The sequence below is a fragment of the Prionailurus bengalensis genome, chromosome D2 (genome assembly GCF_016509475.1).
Source record: "Prionailurus bengalensis isolate Pbe53 chromosome D2, Fcat_Pben_1.1_paternal_pri, whole genome shotgun sequence".
Classification (NCBI taxonomy): domain Eukaryota; kingdom Metazoa; phylum Chordata; class Mammalia; order Carnivora; family Felidae; genus Prionailurus; species Prionailurus bengalensis.
This window is the reverse complement of record NC_057351.1, coordinates 87,181,174-87,201,601: the sequence shown is the minus strand read 5'-3', so window position 1 is coordinate 87,201,601 and position 20,428 is coordinate 87,181,174. Positions and strand designations below refer to the sequence as shown.

General features: G+C 64.2%; 2 protein-coding genes across 5 annotated transcripts; both read left to right on the top strand.

The window, feature by feature from the left end:
• The first annotated feature begins 1,707 nt into the window (after positions 1–1,707).
• Positions 1,708–12,956, top strand: ADAM8 (ADAM metallopeptidase domain 8). 4 transcript variants are annotated; one of them, XM_043597959.1, is made up of 25 exons: positions 1,726–2,036; positions 3,060–3,163; positions 4,051–4,127; positions 4,212–4,290; positions 4,378–4,454; positions 4,801–4,984; positions 5,338–5,400; positions 5,493–5,561; positions 5,723–5,892; positions 6,019–6,100; positions 6,403–6,551; positions 6,634–6,811; positions 7,012–7,101; positions 7,247–7,436; positions 7,513–7,594; positions 7,854–8,016; positions 8,466–8,543; positions 9,108–9,192; positions 9,498–9,632; positions 9,767–9,878; positions 10,283–10,442; positions 10,881–10,946; positions 11,117–11,167; positions 11,914–11,994; positions 12,399–12,956. In XM_043597959.1, exons 1-25 carry the CDS (start codon positions 1,994–1,996, stop codon positions 12,447–12,449), a joined length of 2,619 nt encoding a protein of 872 aa, XP_043453894.1. In that variant the 5' UTR covers positions 1,726–1,993; the 3' UTR covers positions 12,450–12,956. The 4 variants fall into 4 exon arrangements, with proteins under 4 accessions (XP_043453893.1, XP_043453894.1, XP_043453892.1 ...); XM_043597957.1 differs by lacking the exon at positions 9,498–9,632 and having other exon boundaries at positions 1,728–2,036; positions 12,199–12,956; XM_043597956.1 differs by lacking the exon at positions 9,498–9,632 and having other exon boundaries at positions 1,731–2,036.
• Positions 12,957–13,078: 122 nt separating this feature from the next.
• LOC122493413 (sperm flagellar protein 1-like) lies at positions 13,079–18,434 on the top strand. Its single transcript, XM_043597962.1, has 7 exons — positions 13,079–13,266; positions 13,732–13,843; positions 14,896–15,046; positions 15,402–15,468; positions 15,816–15,903; positions 15,999–16,101; positions 18,062–18,434. The coding sequence occupies exons 1-7, from the start codon at positions 13,125–13,127 to the stop codon at positions 18,155–18,157; spliced, it is 759 nt and encodes a 252-aa protein (XP_043453897.1). The 5' UTR covers positions 13,079–13,124; the 3' UTR covers positions 18,158–18,434.
• The last annotated feature ends 1,994 nt before the right edge of the window (positions 18,435–20,428 follow it).

Genomic DNA, 20,428 nt, shown 5'->3' with positions numbered 1-20,428 from the left:
TTGGGCACCTTCTTTGTCTCAAAAAAAGAAAAAAAAGGTGAAAACACGCAGCATTTGAGCAACTTCAGGATGATTATCAAGGTCTCACAGGGGACGAAATCCAAGCCTGGTGTCCAGCTGTGCACACCTGGTGTCCCAGCAATCAGCAAGGCTGGGCTCCGGGCACCAGGGGGCAGCACGGTTCTTGTCCTGCCGCCGGACTGGGCAGGAGGGTGGGGGAGTCCTGAGGAGCACCCGCTGAAGTGCAGAGTGGAACCCATAGGGCGGGTTCAGCCCTGGGTGGCAGAGCTGTGACCCCCCCACCCCACTGCTCCCCACTCCAGCCATGCTGCCCACCCGCCAAACGTCCTGTGTTGCTGTCCAGACTCGGCTCTGCCTGCCTGCTGCAGGGGGTCTTGGGGGGCAGGTGGAAGGGGCCGGAAGCAGGCTCCTGGAGGCAGGGTGGTGGGCACTCAGTCCAGCTGCTGCCTTGAAGAACAGGCACCACGGAGGGGATCCAACTCACAAGCCACAGACGGCTTTCTTGTCCAGGCCGCTGTGTGTGCGGTGGCAAATTCGCTTATTTGCCGCCAGCGTTACCAGAGCCCTGGTGTCGTGCTAACCTCTTCCCGAGCTGAGGAGCCCGCTGGCCCTGGGCTTGCCGCCCTCGTGCCCTGCCCTGAGACCCGGAAACTTTGTGTCCCCGTCCTGGGCTCTGGGCAACAGGCTTGCCCGCTACACCCTAGGGTTGCCAGTGGTGAGGGTGGGACAAGAGGAGCCTTGGCGGCAGGGGGGAGGGGGGTCCTGTGTCGGAGGAGGAGCAGACCCCTGCTGGTCTGGCTGCACATGGGTGGTGTGGTCCGCTGGCTGCGGAGCGAGTGCGTCTGCGGCAGCTCTGGGTTTTGCCTTTACGGGGACTGTTGCCTTTTAATTTTTGTTCCCAAATAATTGCACAGCTAAGGGAGAGAAGTGAGCTCACTGGGAAGGGGGGCTCACGAGCCTCCCTGATCCAGCTGTGTGTGAGCACAGGGACGGAACCCACACGTCCAGACCGTCTCTGTGTCTTGCTCTGCTCGCAGGGGCAGGGGCCCCGCCGCCACCTCTGCCCAAGATGCCTCAAAGCCCGCCCACCCCTGCTGCTTTTCCTTTCCTTTACATTTGCTCTGGGGTAACTACTGGGCTGTGAAATTTTGACCTCTGGTCTGGGACTGCCTGGGGCACCACACCCTCGCCCGAGGTTTGGACTTGCATTGATGTGCATCATTTCAGGAAGCCTGCCCGGAACGTGGCTCCAGGGCCACTGAGCTGAGGGCAAACCCTCTTGGATTAGCGGCAGATGACAGGGACAGCCCTCCCCCCACCCGCCACCGCCCGCCCGCCCCGGGGGGGGGGGGGGGGGGCAAGGTCAGCGTGGGGGCCGGCAGGGCAGGAAGTGGTACTGGGTCCCGTGTGGGCTTCTGTTCCCCAGGAAGTCCGAGGGTACATCCGCACCTGAGCACCCCCCCCCCCCCCCGCCCCAACCTCAGAGAGAGCCTTACTCAAGCCGCTGCCCCGCCAGGCTGCAGGAGGAGCCTGGGCTCCTCACCTGCACCGGGGAGGGTGCAGACTTGCAAGGAGGGGCCCGGCTTGGCCCGTTCGCGGCCCCCTTCGTTAGTGCCATCCACGTTTATGACGTTCCTCCTTGTGGACACCAGAGGCCGTTCGGGAGCCCCCCTCCTCGTGGACACCAGGGGCCCAGGAGTAGACGCCGTCCGGGCGGGGGACGGGGGCCTCCTCCCGCGGAGGCCCAAGCCCCGCCCCTCCGGCCGTCAGAGGGGCCGATAGGCTGCGGGCCGGGGGCTGGGCTCCGGGGCGGGGGAGGTCCCTTCCAGCGCAGAGCGCGGCGGCCAGACCGAGTTTCGAGCGCGGGGCCGCCCCCTGTTCGCGCTGTGTCCTGGACCTGGACCCTGGACCCCGGACCCCCGACCCCCTGTACGCTCCCTGTTCCCGCCCCGGACGCCTGTGTGCGTCCCCCATGCGCCGCCTCGGACTCCCGCTGTTCGCTCTGTGGCTGCAAGGTGAGTGCCAGGGCGAGGGGCTGTCCCCAGGGCGAGGGGCTGTCCCCTGGCCGTCTGCACCCCGCCGAGCTCTGGGAGAGACCCAGCGGTTGGGCGCTTGGAAGGGAGCCCTCAGCTCAGAGCCCTCAGGTGACAGGCGGAAACTTCAAAAGGGAACCAGGGAGAAGTAGCTTAGGGCGTGTCGCCAGCGGCGGTCCCGCCAGCGCCGGTCCCGCCAGCGCTGGTCCCGCCAAGGATTCAGGGCAAGGTGGAGAACCCCATGGCTCCCTACCCACCCCGGGGCCTTGGGGTGAGTGCCCACTCCCACCTGGACTCCCCAGCGTGGCAGGGAAGGGAGGACCGAGGAGCAATGGCCTGGGACCGGGTGTAGGTGGTAGTCTACCCCGCCCCCCCACAGGGGACCCACCTCTGGTGTGGGGAGAAGCCAAGTGTGCTACTGGCCCCAGCCCTCACCGCTGCTCCTGGGAGCTTTCTGGGCTGGGGTGCGGTGCTGTCCCAGCCCCAGGCTGGAGGGGGTCACTTCTCTGGCAGACAGGGCCCCTTTCTTCAGGAGGTTTGCGAGATAACGGTTATGGAAACACTTGGCCTAACACTTTGAGAGAGACCCAGAAAAGGGTGTGCTGGTGCTCCAATTCTGGGCCTCACCCCCACTCCCTGGGCTGTTTGTTGTCGGATACCTGGGAGCTTCTAGATCTGGGCTGGGTGAATGGCCTGCCAGGCAGGCCGGTGGGCTCCCCAGTTAGGCGCAATTATGGGAGACATTGAGATGGCAAGGAGGGCCCTTGTGCGCCCTTGGACCCAAGGGAGGGGAGGGGACGTCTAGGTCAGCCCTGGGCTCTGAGGGAGGAGCTGTCCTGGCAGCCAGGGCAGGGTCCTGTGGCCTCTGAACCCAGAACCTGACACCTTGGCCCTGGGCAGCAGAACTGGGTCTCCAAATCTCTGGTCCCTGTGCTGTTAGAGGACTCCCCCAGAGACAGAGATACAGACCCACCACAGGCCTGCTGACCCCCTTCTCTCCCACAGTGGCCGCCCCCAGTGTCCCCCTGCCCCATGTGGAACAGTACGAGGTGGTGTGGCCCCAACGTCTGCCACGACCCCGTGCTCGCCGAGCCCTGCCCTCCCACTCGGTAAGTCTCAGCCAGGGAAGCTGGCCTGGGGTCCCTCCTGTAGTTCCCAGTGGGCCCAGCCAGTTATGAAGAGGCAGCCTGTGGGGCTGAGGGCCAGGTGGGCTTCTGAGAGGGCTCACAGCCCTCCTGGGCCGCCTGGACTGCCTCCACCCCCAGGCCTCACCTTCCTACTTCCTGCCTCGCCCTGCCCTCTAGTGGGTGGGGGTGCCTTTCAGGAACCCTGCTGGCCCTGGCCACGCCCCAGTTTCACTCAAGGGCTGGATCCTCACATCCCTCCTAGGCTCGAGAGGATGGCTCACCAGAGGCGTGTTTATGGTGACGCACCTTTGTGAGGCATCTGGGGCTGGCCTGGGGTTCCCCAAGGCTGCCTGGGGGCATTCTTAAAATCCACGTGGGTGTGCCTGTGAGTGTGGAGACAGCCCTCTCCTGACCTCAGTATCCGAGGGGAAAAGCCTTCCCCCACCCTGGGCCCTCATCCCACCCTGGGGGCAGTACACCCTGGGGGCGGTTCCAAGGTCAGCGAGGTCAGCGGGCCCGGGCTCTCCCCTGGGGTGCCCCCTCATGGGCCCTGCCCCCACCTCCTCTGCTGCAGTGGTTCTAAGGGCAGCCTGGCGGGGCCATGTCTCTGTCTCCCCTCCCCCTGCTTCCTGGGGAAGGGGATCCCAGTCATTACCCTTGTGTGGACCGATGGGGAAAAAGAGATCTAGAGCCCCAACCTCGTAATACCGGCCTGACTCTGAACGACCCCGAGGCCTCCTCTGAGGGTCTTTCAGGTTTCAGCGTACTCCGGACTTGGGCAGCATCCCCACCCAGCCGAGCTCCACTGCCCCCAGGTTTGAGGGGGGGTACTCCCCTCACCCTGGACCCCTCCCTCTCCCCTGCCTCAGGACCGGTACCCGGAGAGTGTGAGCTATGTCCTTGGGGCCCAAGGGCACAACTTCACCCTGCACTTGCGGAAGAACAGGTAAGTGGAGGCCAGACCTGCAGGGTCTCAGCACGCCCACGCCGGTCCCACCCATGCCCCCAGCACCTGGTGGCTCTTTTCCAGGGAGCTGGTGGGCTCGGGCTACACGGAGACCTACAGCACGGCCAACGGCTCCCAAGTGGCGGAGCAGCCACAGAGGCAGGTACAGGCCCCTGGGCGGCGCCCCCCAAGGACGGTGGTGGGCAGAGGGAGCACAGGGCTGTGCGACTTACCCTCCCATCTCCTGCAGGATCACTGCTTCTACCAGGGCCACGTGGAGGGGCACGAGCATTCTGCCGCCAGCCTCAGCACCTGTGCCGGCCTCAGGTGGGTGGGCATTGCACACCCGAGGGGGGGGGTGTCAGCACATCAGTGCCTCAGCCCTCCCCCACGTGCCCCAGGGAGGTAAACCGAGGCCAAGGAAAGCGGGGCTTCACATGGCAGCCTTTCTGCACACGGGTGTCTGTCCTGTTAGAAGTCACGGGTCCCCTAGGCTACGCAGCTCTCCTAGGGCTGTGGGTGCTGTCCCCAGTGTACCACTTCCCTTGGGGGCCTGTGTCCTCGGGCACCAGAAGGAGGCCTTCTGTCCTGCAAGGGTTTGTCCTCCCCAGATGGGCATGGGGTGGGGGGAAATGTGCTAATTTGGAACCTGCTGGCTTCCTTCCTCCCTCAGGGGCTTTTTCCGGGCTGGCTCGACTGTCCACCTGATTGAGCCCCTGGATGGGGCCAGTGAAGAGGGGCGGCATGCGCTGTACCAGGCAGAGCACCTGCAGCAGAAGGCTGCGACCTGCGGGGTCAGCGATTCCAGCTTGGAGAAGGCCTTGGGGCCTCGGATCTCAGCAGCCTTCAGGCCCCGGGTGAGCGGGCGCCACCCCCCCCCCCCCACCAGCTTCATCATCTCCTGTCTGCTGGGGCTGTGCGTCCCCTAGACTGCAGTGTGGTCAGCTGAAGCTGAGTGAGGGTTCTGTCCACCATCCCCGTAGTCAGGGTGTCTCCGAGCAGTCCCCATGGCCAGTGGTCCTGGACCTGGCTCCACCAGCAGCTGCAGAGATAGCTCTGGTCTGCACTAGAGCCTCCTGGACGGTCCCCCCAGGAGTGAGCAGGGGCTAGTGCCAGCTCCAGGACCCTGGGACAGGGTCGGTATGTGAAGACTGGGCCTAGGTCAGCAGGGCAGTGGCTGGGGCGGCTGACCAGCTTCTTGTGCCCCCAGAACTGGCTGCTGCCCCGGGAAACCCGCTACGTGGAGCTGTACGTGGTCACGGACAGTACAGAGGTAGTGCGGGGTGGGGCGCGGGGGCGGGGGCTGGGGCAGGGGCTGGGGCAGGCCAGTGGGCTGCGTGCACCTGACGGTCTGCCGTCCTTCAGTTCCAGCTGTTGGGGAGCAGAGAGGCTGTACGCAGGCGGGTGCTGGAGGTGGTGAACCATGTGGACAAGGTGGGGGCCGCTCCCTCCCAGCTCAGTAGAAACCCTGGTTGTAGAGATGGGGGGGCACGGCCAGCAGGTGGTGGGCTGCTGGGCTAGGTGAGCAGGGAGTGGCCTCTGTGTCTTTGGCCCTTGCTGTCCCTGAGCTTGACCAAGGGGTTCTCTGCCCGAAGCTTTATCAGGAGCTCAATGTCCGTGTGGTCCTGGTGGGCCTGGAGATCTGGAACCACAGGGACGGGATTCACGTGAGCTCCCACGCCAACACCACACTGGAGAACTTCCTCACCTGGCGGGCGCAGAAACTGGCGGGGCGTTACCAGCACGACAACGCGCAGCTGATCACGTATGTGGGCAGTGGACGCAGAGAGCCGGGCCCTTGCAGCCAGGGAGGGCTGTGTGAGAACGAGGGGCACGCGGGAGGGAGGCAGCTTTCCGGGCATCCACGTCCACGCACGCCTCTTGTTTCCAGCGGGGTCGACTTCACCGGGACCACCGTGGGACTGGCCAAGGTGTCGTCCATGTGCTCCCGGGGCTCAGGGGCTGTGAACCAGGTGTGCAGGGGATCTGGCCTAGGCTTGCTGGCTTCTGGGTGGGGAGCCCGGTTCAGCGCTGGAGCAGAGTGCATGAAGGGAAGCCCCGAGGACCTAGGTCCACACGCTCGTCCCCGAGCCATCCACATGGGCTGGAACACCTGGATGGCCACCTCCCCTGGAGGATGGGTTGAAGCTTTAAGAAGCCTGGTTGGCAGGAGGCCGCGCCCAGCACCCAGCCTTACCTGGGGCAGTGGGGGTGGGGCGCGGGCAGGGGTGGAGGTGGTGCAGGCAGCACCAGCCAGCACAGCCTCTCCCCGTAGGACCACCACCAGAACCCCATCGGTGTGGCGTCCACCATGGCCCACGAGATGGGCCACAACCTGGGCATGGCCCATGACGAGAACATTCAAGGCTGCTACTGTCCCGTGCCGCGGGAAGGTGGCGGCTGCGTCATGGCGGCCAGCATCGGGTGAGGCCCGGGTCTGCCTGCGGAGCGGGGTGTCCCAGTGCCCCCCCCCGCACCCCCTGACAGAGTCACCCCCCTCCCCCAGCGTCAAGTTCCCCAGAATGTTCAGCCAGTGCAGCCGTGCCGACCTGGAGCTGTTCGTGGAGAAGCCCCGGACGGGCTGCCTGGACAACGCCCCAGACCCTGGCCGGCTGGTGGGCGACCCCGTGTGTGGGAACTGGTTCGTGGAACGTGGGGAGCAGTGTGACTGCGGCCCACCCCAGGTACACAGGCCCCCGTCTCCGTCCTGCAAGCGGGGGCGTCCACGCCTGACCCACCAGGTGCCCTGCGCGCCACAGCCATATGGCAGAAAACGCTCCTGTTCGCCGACGCCCGTCACCACCCTCAGGGGCTGCTGGGGAGGGGTCCTGGGGTCCACCTGGAGCCCGCTCTGAACTTTGCTGTGTCCGGCCCTGCCCTCCAGGACTGTCGGAACCCCTGCTGCAACGCCACCACCTGCCGGCTGGCCCACGGGGCCGAGTGCGCACAGGGCGCCTGCTGCCGGGAGTGCAGGGTGAGTGCGACACCTCCCGCCCCAGCCCGGCTGTGCCCGCAGGTCAGCGGGTGGGAAGGGCCCCGGGTACGTGCCTGCCAGCGCGGGAGGCACGGGTCTGTTTGCGGGCCTGTGTTCCCCAGGTGAGCTCTGCTCTTCTGGGCAGGTGACACCCGCCGGTGAGCTGTGCCGTCGCCCAAAGGACGCATGTGACCTTGAGGAGCACTGTGACGGCCAGCAGGCGGGGTGCCCAGAGGACGCCTTCCAGGAGAACGGCACACCCTGCCCGGGGGGCTACTGCTACAATGGAGCCTGCCCCACGCTGGCCCAGAGGTGCCAGGACCTGTGGGGGCCAGGTGAGGCAGGGGCCCCCAGGCCCACGGGCGGCCGCGGGTCCCGAGCGGGAGGACTGACCTCCTCCTGCCCCCACAGGCTCATGGGCTGCCGTGGAAACATGCTACACCTACAGCATCTCGCCCAACTGTAGGGGTGGGATCCCCCTTGGCTCCAGCAGGTGAGCGGTTGTAGCCTGACTGCCCTGGGTCCGGGACCACGGGATGTCCCTGTAAGCAGGGCTGCCCGGGGACCGGGTCAGGGGGTCCTCCAGGGGGCCCAGCCTGCCTTTCGGTGGAGTACCCGTCAGTGGACCCCACAGCCTGTCCAAGGGTTCTGGACCTCGTTTCCCGTAGCTCCCCCGGTCCTCCTAAGGGGGGTGGGGTCAGCACGCACCAGACAGGAGACCCAGCAGAGCATGGCATGTTCCTCTTGCACAGGGTCAACAGGTGTGGCGTCCTGTACTGTGAGGGGGGACAGAAACCCCCAGAGCAGAGCTCCTGCACCCTCACCTCCTCCTCGGCTGCTTGCCAGGCCCTCGTCCTGGAGGAAGGTGTTGGCTACGAGCCAGTGCCCGAAGGCACCAAGTGTGGCGAGGAGAGGGTGAGCGCCCAGAGCCCCCCTACCCCGTTTGCTGGAGGGCACATCAGCTGGCTGCAGCTTTTAGGGGTTTTGAGGGCTGTGAGCCCGGACGTGTCCCACATGGCAGTCAGGCTGCTGGACCCACATGTCCTAAACTTGTGATCCAAGGACTGTGCACAGGGACTCTGTCTTTTGTTCATGTGGTTTGTTTACCTTTCTCTTGGGCAAGTCCCCCCAAGGCACCCACCCCACCCCTAGAAGGGTGGGGCCAGTCCTCTGGCCCTGGTGGGCTGGCCGGCCAGCTGGCAGAGGGCATATACACCAAGCCTGGATGCCGGGACCACAGCCAATCTCCCCCAAAGCTCACCGGGCAGGCTGTGGGGCAGCTTCAGCCGACGTTAGAAGTTGGGGTACAGGGGCTTGAAGCAGCCCTAGAATGGCTGCCCGAGGAGACACTCCCTGCCCTCCAGATTTGCTGGAAAGGACGCTGCGAGCACCTGCAAGTTTACAGATCCAGAAACTGCTCCGCCCAGTGCAACAACCATGGGGTATGTGAGTCCACGGGACATCCCGCCACCTGCCTTTTGGGGCTGAAGGAGACTGGTAGGCGGTGCTCAAGATGAGCCCAGGTGAACAGGGGACGGGGCCAGCGCCCGGGGGGCGGTGCCAGCAGCTGAGGGACTGAGCTGGTGGGGATCTGGGCGTCCCACGTGAGCACTGAGGCCCAGGGCAGTCGTGCTGGGGAAGCTGTGGGCTGCTTGTGGTTGAAATGACCCGCTGTGAAATGTGGCTACTATGGTCAGTTCTCAGTAACCTGTGTGGTGATGCTGGGACCCAGAGCTTGAAACAAGGGGCTGGAGCGCCCCCCTCGGGGGCTCCCGTCTCAGGGAGGCCTGAGGGTGGGCCCCGAGCACGGCCCACAAGAAGCTGCCCGGCCTGCGCCTCCCGCGCATGCGGTGCTGGGAAGCAGGGCCCTCCTCTGTTGTCAGCATGTTCCCTCAGCCTTGGTCGTGGCAGCTCGTGGGTGAGCTCGGCCTGTCCTCCATCAGTGGGGGCCGCGGCAGAGCCCCTCCTGGGCCTGAGGCCTGGCCCTGACCCCCACTCACCCCCAGGTGTGCAACCACAAGGAGGAGTGCCAGTGCCACCCGGGCTGGGCACCACCCCACTGCACAGAGCTGCTGCCCTCCGTGCACACAGGTACGCCCGGCCGCCTTGGGTCCCGCATGCCTGTACAGCCTGACGGGGTCCAGGCCACATGGGCAGGGCTGACAAGGACACCATGTGCCCACAGGTCCCTCCGGGCATTGTTAGATTCAACCCCACGCTTTCTGGCCCCACAGGTCTGGGCCTGTGTGGCCACCTGGGCCCCAATGAGACAGACGAGAGGCCCATCCTAGAGGGAGGGCACAGGAGCAGTGACAGGAAGCGCTCGCCCCTTTGCTGGGTCCTCAGCCCCCTTCTGAGTCTGTGGGCCCCCACTGCCACCGTGTCTTCCTCTGCAGCAACCACTGTGCGTGTAGCCGGCCACAGCACCACCCCCTCCAGGGCCTGGCCAGACCTGGCTCATGGCACTGTGGGCCCGGGGCCAGCCACCACTAAGCCCTCCAACTCATCATCTGAGAGCCTGGAGTGCTGTTGTAATGTACTGGGTCTCTGGGCTGAGGGTCCTCAGACAGGCCCTGGGCTCTAGGGAGGGTCCCAGGGTTCTGGGTTCACTGGCCCTCCCAGCCCTCACTACCCTCTTGACGTCTGGCCTTGTGCACCCCTCCAGGGTCCAGGAGCCTCCTGATGGTCGTGCTGGTGCCTGCGGTGCTCCTGGTGGCTCTGGCCCTCCTGGCAGGTGCAGTCATCTACCGAAAGGCCTCGGGCCGCAACCCTTGGGGGTGAGCCTGCTCTGGGGTTGCAACACACACGTTGTCATGTGCAGGGAGACCTTCTGCTCACAGTTGGGTAATGCCCGCTGCTGTTTGAGGAAGAAGAAACATAGCCCTTCCTGGAGAGGGCTTTGGGGCCTCTGCCTCTCACTAGGTGGGGGGAACAGGTGATGACCTTTGGTGACAGGTGGATGGTCTGCCCCTCTGTCCCCCCACACAACCCCTCAACCCCTGCTGGCACCAGAACACGTGGGATGACGTGGGCTTGCAGAAGCCGGCCCGTACCAGCCAGGGTCCGAGCTGCCGTGGGACCTCACCCCATTTTGCTGGGTGCAGGACACGCTAGGAGCCCCTGGGTCCCTGGGTCAGACCCTGAGGCCAGGACACAGTGACCAGTCTTGCTTTCTCCCCAGGACTGCAGCACCCAAGACCGCCATTGGGCTCTCCAACCCCATGTTCCACGAGGGGCGCGGTGTGCCAGCCAAGGGTGGGGCTCCGGGCCCCCCCCACCACCCCAGCCAGCCTGCCAGGCCCGCGGTCCCCAGGGCGACCCCCAAGCAGCCGCCCCCTGCTGTAAGCACTGCATCCCGCTGTCCCCGATGGGCTTTGGAGGCCGCCCCATCCCTCACAACAGGGCTTAGAGCTGGCCCGCAGAGCAGAGGCAGGCTTTAGGGCCTGCAGTCTGAGAACCTATGTGAGCCAGTGACAGAACTGGAGCTTGAACTTGAACCTGAGACTCTTGGCCTCTGCACGGTCAGTCAGAAGGTGTTAAGGCCCAGATCCCCTCCGTTGCTGTCCACCCCCTCCGAGCCCCCTACAAGGCTGAGGAAAGGGAGCATGGGAGGCACAGCCGGGCTCAGGCCTTGCTGGGCAGCGGGGTGAGGGAGGGCCCTCCACGCACACTTTATTCTTGCTCTGGGAGGGGCGGGAACCTTGGGTCCTGCGCTGGGAGCGCAGCTGGAGGCAGGCAGCCCTCCTGTGAGACCCAGGCTACCTGTCCGTTCCCTACAGCCTCCAGCCACCACGTCCAAACCCCCCCCCACAGTTCCTGTGTATACCTGGCCGCCCCCAGACCAGGTGAGCAGCGGTGGGCCCGAGCAGCCAGGCCATCTGGGGACTGGATCTGGTGGGCGGGGATCTCAGGAGGGCTGATGGCCCAGCCCGGAGGGACAGCACGAGTGCGAGACCTGGGGCCTAGGTGGGCCGAGCTCAGGCCTAGTCTGATCGCTGCCCCTCCTTCCCACCAGCTCAGACCTGCTCCGCCTGCCAAGCCCCTCCCTGAACTGAAGCCCAAGCAGGTGAGAGCCTCCCCCAGCTACACCTGTGCCCCTCGCTTGTGGCAGGGGCTCCGTGGCCAGTGTCTGCGGTTTCTCTGCGTAAAGCCCTTGGCGTCCCTTCGGAGCTGATGTCTGGAGATGCTCTGAGATGCATAGCCGATTACTCCTTCCGCTGTGACCCCCATGTCTGTGTCTGTCCGTGGGCCTGGCAGCAGCAACCATTACTGTGGCGTGTGCTTAATGGAGATTCTTTCTCTTTGTAACTTTTTAAACTAACTTTAGACTTAGAGTAAAGCTGCAAAAATAGCCTCAGGAGGGACTTTGACAGGAAAACGGGGGCAGTTGGGACAGAAAGGTTTCTGGCCAAGGAGTGGTGATTGGGAACGGCACACCCAAGGCCTCCCCTGGGGATGGGTGACCAGTGCCCACCCCTACCTCCCCAGGCCTCCTCCTGAACCTGACCAGCACACAGATGCAAGTTTTAGTGAATTCTTGGCTTTTGAACTTCCCAAGACCCACTTTCTGGCAATTTAAGAGCTTTTCTTGGGAAACACTGGGCTGGGAGGGGTGGGGGCAGGGATGTCGAGGGAGAGGGGGAGGTGGTGATGGGCCCAGGAATGGGGTTCTGCCACGTTTGGGCTTCATGCTGCCCACGGTGGCAGCCACGGGTTGGGGGCACTCTGCAAGGTGCACAGGAGCAGGGCAGACCTGGGGAGCTTTGCACCAAGGGGCTGTCAGACGGTGTCCACCGTCTGCTGTGTCTTCAGGTTGTCAAGCCGATCTTCCCACCCCCGATGCCACCGGTCAAGCCTGGGGCTGGAGGAGCCCATCCTGGACCGCCGCCACAGGTGAGCCTCTCACACCCAGGGCTCTGGGTAGCAGGGTGAGCATCTCCCCCACCGCACTGCCCTGACACTGTCCCGACACTGTCCCTGTCTGAGGAAAGGAAAAGTTAGGGGCCGTAGATACAACATCCACTTTATACTCGGTCAGAGGGCTTTTCCCTGACCACCACTCCTACTGGCTGCGAGTCTGCCTTTCCTTCCTGTTAGTACAAGTGAGAAAGTCTAACGGCTACAAGACGTCAGCTGTCGGTCTTATGGCTTGCGGCCCTCACTGCTGTCACTGCACGGGAGCCACTGCATGTTGCATGAGCCGAGACCTGCATCTTAAATGTGAAAGGAAGTGAGATTAATTTGTGCTCCTGGCGAAGCTGGTGGATTTCGGCATCGGTTCTTTTTCCTCCTCCCAGAGCGTAGTCGGTCCCAAGGCTGCTCTGAAGCCACCGGTGCAGAGAAGGTGACTCGGGTGCCAGGCCCCGGCCGCAGCGGGGCAGATGTCCTTCATGTTGAAGGGACCGGGCCTGCCCCGCTCTCTGTCCCAGGGGCCGGGTCGCTGTGAGAACTGCTAACTGGGCCGGACTCGCTCTCCACCCCCACCCCCACCCCGCCCGCCGTGCCCCCTACCCGGATCCTCGCGCTCCCCCCACCCCCACCTCCGGGCTCCCTGCCTTCCGCCCTCGCCCTCGGAGGGGCCGGGTCCGCTGTGAGAAGTGCTAACGGAGTTGGCAGGGCCGGGACCCCGAGAGGCACCTGCGGCCCCCGCTGCTGCTCTGGAGGCCCCTGGAGCGCCTGCAACCGAAACCGCAATGAAAAGTGTGTATTTTATGACAGTTATTGATCAAGTTCTCAATGACGTGAGATTCTTATTAAATCGATGAAAGAGTGTGTGCTCAATAACGTGGAATTCAACTGGTAACACGTAAGGGCCCTGTGCTTGTTAAAATAAAATGAACACTGGAAACGGAAAACGCCAAAATTCCACCTTTTCTCCCACCCAGACTTCAGCCGGAAGTCCGCCGCCCCCAGGGTACCGGCCGGGGGGCGTGGCTGGCGACCCCACGGCCCTCCCCTTCCGGCGCCAGGCCCCTCCTGGGCGCCGTCTCCCGGCAACCGCCCCAACAGCCGGTCCCGCAGCCATGCTGGGCGCAGCCGGGCGGACCCCGCGGGCCTCGCCGCCGCCGCTGCCGCCCGGCGCCCTCCGCGGCCTCTGCGCCTGGCTGGACGGGCTCCCGCTCAGCCGTCCCAAGCGCCACTTGGCCCGGGACTTCAGCGACGGCGGTGAGAGCCGGGGAGAAGCCGGGGACAGCCGGGGGTGCGGGCAGGGGGCTTGGGGGTGCCTGGCCGGCCGTCAGCAGGCTCCCCGAAAGGAAGGAAGACACCGGAGCGGGGGGCGTGACGGGCGCCGTGGAAGGGAGGGGCAGGACGGCTGCACTGCCGGCCCCTGGAGGAGGATGCATGTGGCCGAGACGGGCCGCCTTTTGGGGGGAGGTCCCCTCGCCTTTCAGCATTCCTGGGGGAGGATGGGGGCAGCCTCAGGGTTCCCTCCAGCAGCTCCTCCGACCTCAGGCCGGCTCCTAGCCCGCCCCCCTGGGGCGCCCACACCCTGCTCCGGAGGCCCCTGTGACCGCTCCCCCAGGGCGAGGGCCCTCTCCGGTTCTCCTGCCATGGGAGACGGATGTGTAAGGAAAGGAGGGGCGCTAAGCTCTTCAGGCCAGCCCACCTTGCACCCCCTGCCCCCTCCAGTGATGCTGGCAGAGATTGTGAAGCACTTCCGCCCCCAGCTTGTGGACCTGCATAACTATGTCCCCACCTGCAACACTGACCAGAAACTCAGCAACTGGAGCATCCTCAACAGGCAGGCTTCCCGCCCCCCCTGCCTGCCCCCTCGGAGCCCCCGCCCTGCTCCGCGAGGACCCTGCCCTCGAGGCCGAGGCCGGCCTGGGTGGGCGGCCTCTCCCCTACCCTCCTGGGCTCTGGGACAAGCTCTCGGGCTGTTTCCCTGTCCGTGTGTGTCCCCCTGCCCCCTGGGGTCTGCCCATCAGCACAGACTCCCAGGGGCTTCCGGCCGAGAGGACTTGGCGCCGGCACCAGTCAGCTTGAGAGCCACTCAGCAGGGCGTCAGTCAGGCTCGTGCTGACCACACCTCTCACTTCCTGACTCCGCAGAAATTGCGGGTGGACGGCTGGCTTTGCTCCAGGCACCGGAGACACTGAAGTGAATGGGCCCCTGTCTCCATGGGGCTGGCAGTACAGTGGGGAGACAGATAAGTAAGGAGATGTAACCAGCATTAGTCGTAACGAGTGACATGAAGGACCAGGACCCTGAGAAAATGGGAGCAGAGTGAGGTGTGGGTGACCCAGGGGTGCAGTGGGGAGCAGGCTGCAGAGTCCTTTAGCCCCTGAGGCTGGACGGGGAGGGGAGCTCGGGCTTCCCCGGAGACTCTGGAGGGACTCTGGAGGCCAAGGCCACGACCTGGCTCAGACCTGGCTCAGAGCCTGGAGGGCTAGAGGGAGCACAGGGCTGAGACCTGGGCAGATTCCGCTGGGATGGGGAGGCAGGGAGAGGCCGCTGCTCAACTCCAGGGACAAAAGAGGTCGGTGGCTCTAGCAGTGTGTGGCAAGTCCCAATTCTGAGCACCTTGGAGGGGAACCAGCGGGACCTCCTCACGGGGCCCGGGGGCACTCAGCCCAGAAGGCCAGCCCTGCTGCGAGGCCCAGGCCGGGACACACCTGGCCTGACTGCTCTGGTCCCAGAGGGGACAGCTGGGGACAAGATGGCTGCTGGACTCCTCTGGGTGCAGGGCAAGAAGGGGCTTCGGTCCCAGCCTCTCCCCTCCAAGGAAAGCCAGATCCCCCGCCTGGCCCTACAGGTGCAACCCTGAGGGCTGTGGCCCCACTTCCTTCGCAGGAAAGTCTTTCACAAGCTGCGTTTGTGGGTCTCAGAGACGGATATCCGAAAGGTGGTGGCCAACACGCCGGGAGCCATCGAGCCCATCTTGTGTGCAGTGAGAGAAAAAGTGACGGATGGTGCTGCCCACCAGTGCCTGCTTGACCCGGCCGTACGTGTTGGTACCTTTGTACGGTCTCCGACCCTGCTGTGTTTGTCGTGCTGGGATGTGGCCCAGTTATCTGTCATGATAGTAAAATCAGGAACCAGGTGGTGATGAAGGCCCTGGTCCCCACGGCCCTGGCCTGCAGACCGCAGATACCTGCAGCCCTCTGGAGCCCTCAGGCCTCTTCCAGCCTCACCCACTAGGGCCATGATAACTCCCTGTGCAGAATCTCTCCCGCCCAGGCCAGCCCAGCCCAGCCCGGGCTCTCTCCACTCCTGTTTGCCACCCCCGACCCCCAGTCTGAACAAGGTCAGCCTCTCCTCGGCCTGCCCTTACCATATGACCTTTAAAATGTTTGCAGGGCCCAGGACCCTCTGGCGGGATTGCTGACAGACCACGGGCAGAGCTCACCGCCTCTCCGCACACTGGTAGTATTCCACATCCCCAGATTTGGAGAACTGAGGCCCATCAGAGCCTTCCACGAAGGGCTGCGTCAGAGATGAGTTCACACTCCGGGAGGGCAGGGGCATCCTTGCTCCCAACGCCCCCCAGGCTGCAGCTTCCCAAGGGGGGCCCGCAGCCCTGTCTACACCCCCACGCAGGTGCCGTGCCGTTCAGGGACATCCAGGCTGCATCTGGCTGAACTAGGCCAGACCGTGCCTGCATGGTGCCCTCTGGGGCTCAGTGCCCTGCCCCCACCCCACGTGCTGCCATGGGGCAGGATCTTCTGGGGGAAGGGGGGCGGACCCCAGATAAACATCTGCTTACCCCTTAGGCTTGCCGGGCCCCACGGCGCCCTCCAGTGCGAAGACCCCACAGAGTCCGAGGACTCCAGAGAAAACAGGCCGCTGTGTGTACACGGGGTAGGCCCCTGTCTCTTGACCTGTCTGCTGTTCCACCTTTACCCCACCCCCGTGCCCCCAGCCTATGGGTTAAAGGCTGGGTGTTTGCCTTCTAGTTGGGACCCAGCTGGTGGACCCTGGGGGCACCTGGACTCCAGAGTGCAGCAACTACTGGAGGAGAAGGAGCAGGCACTGGCCCTCCTGCAGGAGATGGTCAAGGTACAGGGACCTGGGTGCCCCGCGATGCCCAGATACCCCCCAGGAAGGGGAGGGACTGGTTGTAAGCGTTATAGGGAGGTGCTGCCCCCCACCCCCGCCTTCTTGAAACTTGGACTCAGTATGAAGTTTGGCAGTGCTGGGAGAACGTGCATTTAGTTTTATTGTCTAGAAACCAGCTTAATTATGGAACATTCCAAACATACCCAGAAGCGCAGAGGAGTATGGTGGACCTCCAGCCCCCTATGACTTGCCGCCCAGCCCTGCCGGTTACCAGCCCTCAGAGCCCACAGGGGCTTTGTGGACAGTCACAGGCGCCACCACCCAGAAGTGCTGGATCGCAGGCCCAGGGTCTGGGGGCACTGAGTCAGGTAGTAGGGCTGAGTCAGTGCAGGGCTGGTGGGAGGTGTGCAGGCCGCCCCAGTCGGGTCTCAGCGTGAAAGGGGCTCTCAAGAGTTGTGAAGACAGCGCAGTTCCCTAGCGGATGCCCAAATGTTGATGAGCTGTTTTCTTGAGGAAGCAGGAAGGTGATATCATCGTGCGGTTTGAGTTTGCCAAAGGGCAGCAGAGAGGGAAGTGATAAGCAGAAATGAAGCTGCTGCCGCGGTGAGGTCACCCTCGTGCCCACACCCATGGCATTGGGTGGCAAGGTGGATCCTGACTGCCGCGCTGTAGGGCGCCTGGAGGGAAGGTGGCTGCACTCGGCACGGTTGGACGCTGTCCCCGTGAGAGAGAGTAGGCTCGGGGTGGGGGGTGCGGGGGGTCCTGGGAGCAGCAGCTGTGGGGCCGGCAGGAGCCCCCCGTGTCAGCTGGAGCAGGACGTCCGTCACAGTGGACTGCGCTAGTCCGCGTGTGGCCCGGTGTCGGCGTGGGGCCACCGTGGCCAGCTGCAGGGGATGATGGCGTGCCGCGGCGTGCCGGCCCACGCTGTCCAGCGAGCAGGGAAGGGACTCGCCGGCTGAGACGCCAGCTGCCCGCCTTGACCGGCTGGAGCCATCTGTCCTTAGTTGGGGCATGGGCTGTCACGCCGTTGACCTCACTTTGGAGTTTGGGGGCAGACACGGTTTTTCACGTCCAGCTATTTCCTTTCTCTGGGCTGCTCGGGCAGGGTCTGTGCTTCCAGCAGGGAAGGTCTGTGATGTGGCTCGAGAGGGCACCCCAGGCAGGACAGCCTGGGGAGGGGGTGTGGAGCCTGGTGCTTCCTGTTGCAAGAACACGCGCCCGAGAACGTTTGCTTGGCTATTTCTTGTTTTTTCAACTTATTTATTTTTTAAGTTTTATTTATTTAAGTAACTCTGCACCCAGTGTGGGGCTCGAACTCATGAACCTGAGATCAGGAGTCACCTGTTCTGAGTGAGCCAGCCAGTCACCCTTAGGCTCTTAACACTTATTTATTTATTTATTTATTATTTATTTATTTATGAGAGAGAGAGAGAGAGAGAGAGAGCGCGCGCACACACAAGGAGGGGGGCAGGACACAGGATCCAAAGCAGGCTCTGCGCTGACAGCAGCGAGCCCCACGTGGGGCTCGAACTTATGAACCGTGAGATCATGACCTGAGCTGAAGGCAGAGCTCAGCCAGCGGAGCCCCTCAGGCGCCCCTGGCTGTTAACTTGTAGAAATAAATGTTGCACACGCTCCCCAGATGCAGTGCATACATTCGGTCAACATTAATTCCACAAGCATGCCCTGAAAACCTGCCAGGGGACCAGGCAAGGCTTTGCCGTTTGCAGAGGGGACAGGCTGGGGGGCTCCAAGAGGCCTTGCCAGCTCTGGCCAGCCGGGAGCCAGGAGTGCTCCAGAAAGGGTGAGGCAGGAAGACCAGCCCCTCCCATAACCACCCCCCTTCTTCTCACGTCCCGCCCTCCCTCACGCTGTTGCTACTGCTGGGAGCCCCCGAACGCTTGGCCACCCGGCTCTGGCACCCAGCGTGCTGCTTTCGGAGACGTGTGCTTTCCTGAAGATTTTGCAGATGAAGGTGGTCAGGCTGGAGCACCTGGTAAAGCTGAAGGACCAGCGGATTGGAGAGCTGACGAGAGCTGGGGGCGAGCCCCAGTGACCAAGAGTGGCAGCGGAGAAAGGCTCCTCCGAGAGGCTCGAGGGGCCACCCCCCCCAAGTCCACTAGACCTCGAACTTGAGCCCACACAGAACTCCCCGAGACCGGGGGTCCTTCTGCTTGTGGCTGTGCGCTGTCCAGCAGGCGCAGGGCGGGGACACCCATGTACAGAGTGCTTCAGGGGGCCTCGGCGTGTGGACGTCCACGCAGTGGAGGCCGGGGGTTCCAGCCCACCCCAGAGACCTGTTTGGATATGAAGACCTGGTCTCGTTCCCTTGAGCCCCTGAGGTGTCCTGTCCTCATTGTGTCTGTGAGCACAGAAAGTTCCGGTCTGTAGGGTGTTGCGTTGGTGTAGTGGCAGGGGAGGGGGGTGGCTGGGCCAGCCAGCAACATCCTGTGTCAGCCAAACCCAAGTCTCATGGAAGATTCTGGATCCTGTGGAAACAGCACACTGGGAAGTGTGTCCCTGGGTTCAGTCCTTTTTCTCCACGAAGGGAGCACGTGAGTGTCGGGAAGGGCCATCCGAGCCGCTGTGCAGGCACTGGGTCGGGGTGCCTTGCAGAGACCCCCAGATGGACCGACCGGTTTCTGCACTTTGCTTGGGAGAGTTTGGGGGTCAGGGTGGAGCTGGAACTTGACGCAGCATCGCTGTGGCCTTCTCCCCATGGGATAGACCCGCTTCCTCCACGTGGGGCCCTGTCCCTGGGTCGGGGACTTCGGGGCAGTACGCTGGAGGGGACAGGCAGGGGGTTGCATTGTCCCGCCGGCTTCTGGGTCCCGAGCCCCTTCGGGGACTCAGGAAGCTGCGTCAAAGCCACAAACCACCTCCAGGGTTTGAGAGTCAGCAGAGCCCTGAGTCAGACAGCCCATGCCTCCCTGAGTCAGACAGTGTGTCTCTCGGCCTCTGAAGCCACTGAAGCACGCACGGGTCCCGGCTTCAGGCTCAGAGGGTGGGTCCGAGGCTACTGTCGAGAGAACTGGGGCTAAACTGCTTAGAAGCACAACTGAGGCCAAGGATTTGCTCCCCAGCCAGGAGGCACGTGGAGACTCCTGGGTCAAGTGGTCTTGGCCAGCAACCAGGGCCCCAAGGTGGGCTGGGGCAGTGAGGGGTTGGGGGGCATACATCCAGGAGGGGAGCCGTTCTGGAAGAGCCCTCCGCTGCCAGAAGGGCCTGGGAGTGGCGGTCTCGGAGGTCTCCCGTGCAGCCTGCCCCTGGAGAACGAGGGTTTGGGGGGGTCCAGGCCTCAAGTAGTAGGGCTTCTAGACCTCAGTGTGGGGGCGTTCACAGCTCAGTTGGGGGGGGGGGCTTCTGCTCAAGGGTCCAGACCCCACCACTTGTGGGCATCTGGGCTACAGATGTCGCTTGTTCCTGGTGTCCGGCAGGAGCCAGAAAATCTGCCCAGAGATGGGGGCTCCCAGGGCCTGGAGCCTGAGTCAGGACAGGCCTAGGTGGCTTTAGACCCCAGGCCTGCTCCTGCCCGGGCCCCTGTGGGAGCCAGGATGTGTGTGTGTGGGGGGTGCTTCTGCACTCTGCTGCTTCGGGGGGACAGCGGGGGGACTGCCGATGTGCTCCAGGGCCCAGACGTGTGCGGACACGTGCTCACTCATGAGGCTGGTCCTTTGATGAAGCAGGGCTGTGTGTGTGCGTGGTCACACCCACATGCTCACTGGTAGAGGTGGCCCCAAGGGCTTGAAACGGAGATTGGAGCCGGGGGAGCGTGGCTGGAGGTGACGGTTTTGCCCTGACGGGAACCTGTCCCCCGCAGGGACCTGGGAATGGGCCCTGAGCATCTGGTGCCTGGAGGTGGGGGCCGCTTGCAGATGAGGACCCCAAACACAGGCCCAGCTTGCTGGCCTGCAGGTGGGCTTGTGGGCTGCACCTCTGCTGCAGCCTCGAGAGGGTCCGCCCCACGGCTGAGGGGAGAGGCAGGGGGCTGACCAGGGGCCAGGGGGGCACAAGGCAGGGAGACCTCTGGGTGGGGGGTGAGGGCCCCACCCTGGCTGAAGGAACAGCTCAGCCTTGTGCCACCAGTGCAGGCTGAACCACCTGAGGTGAGGGTCCGGGTTCCCAGGGGCACATCGGGTCAGATCTCTGGAGGGCCTGTGCAAGGCCCCAAGGCCACCCTCTGGCTTAGCCCAGCTCCTGGAGGGACACCCTTCCCCCACCACGTACACCCCGGACAGCAGACCTAGTGGACAGGTTGACGGGTTCCGGCAGTAGGTTCTGAGTTCCTTGCTGTGGGTGGAGCTGACTCGGGCCTGGGCCGGACAGT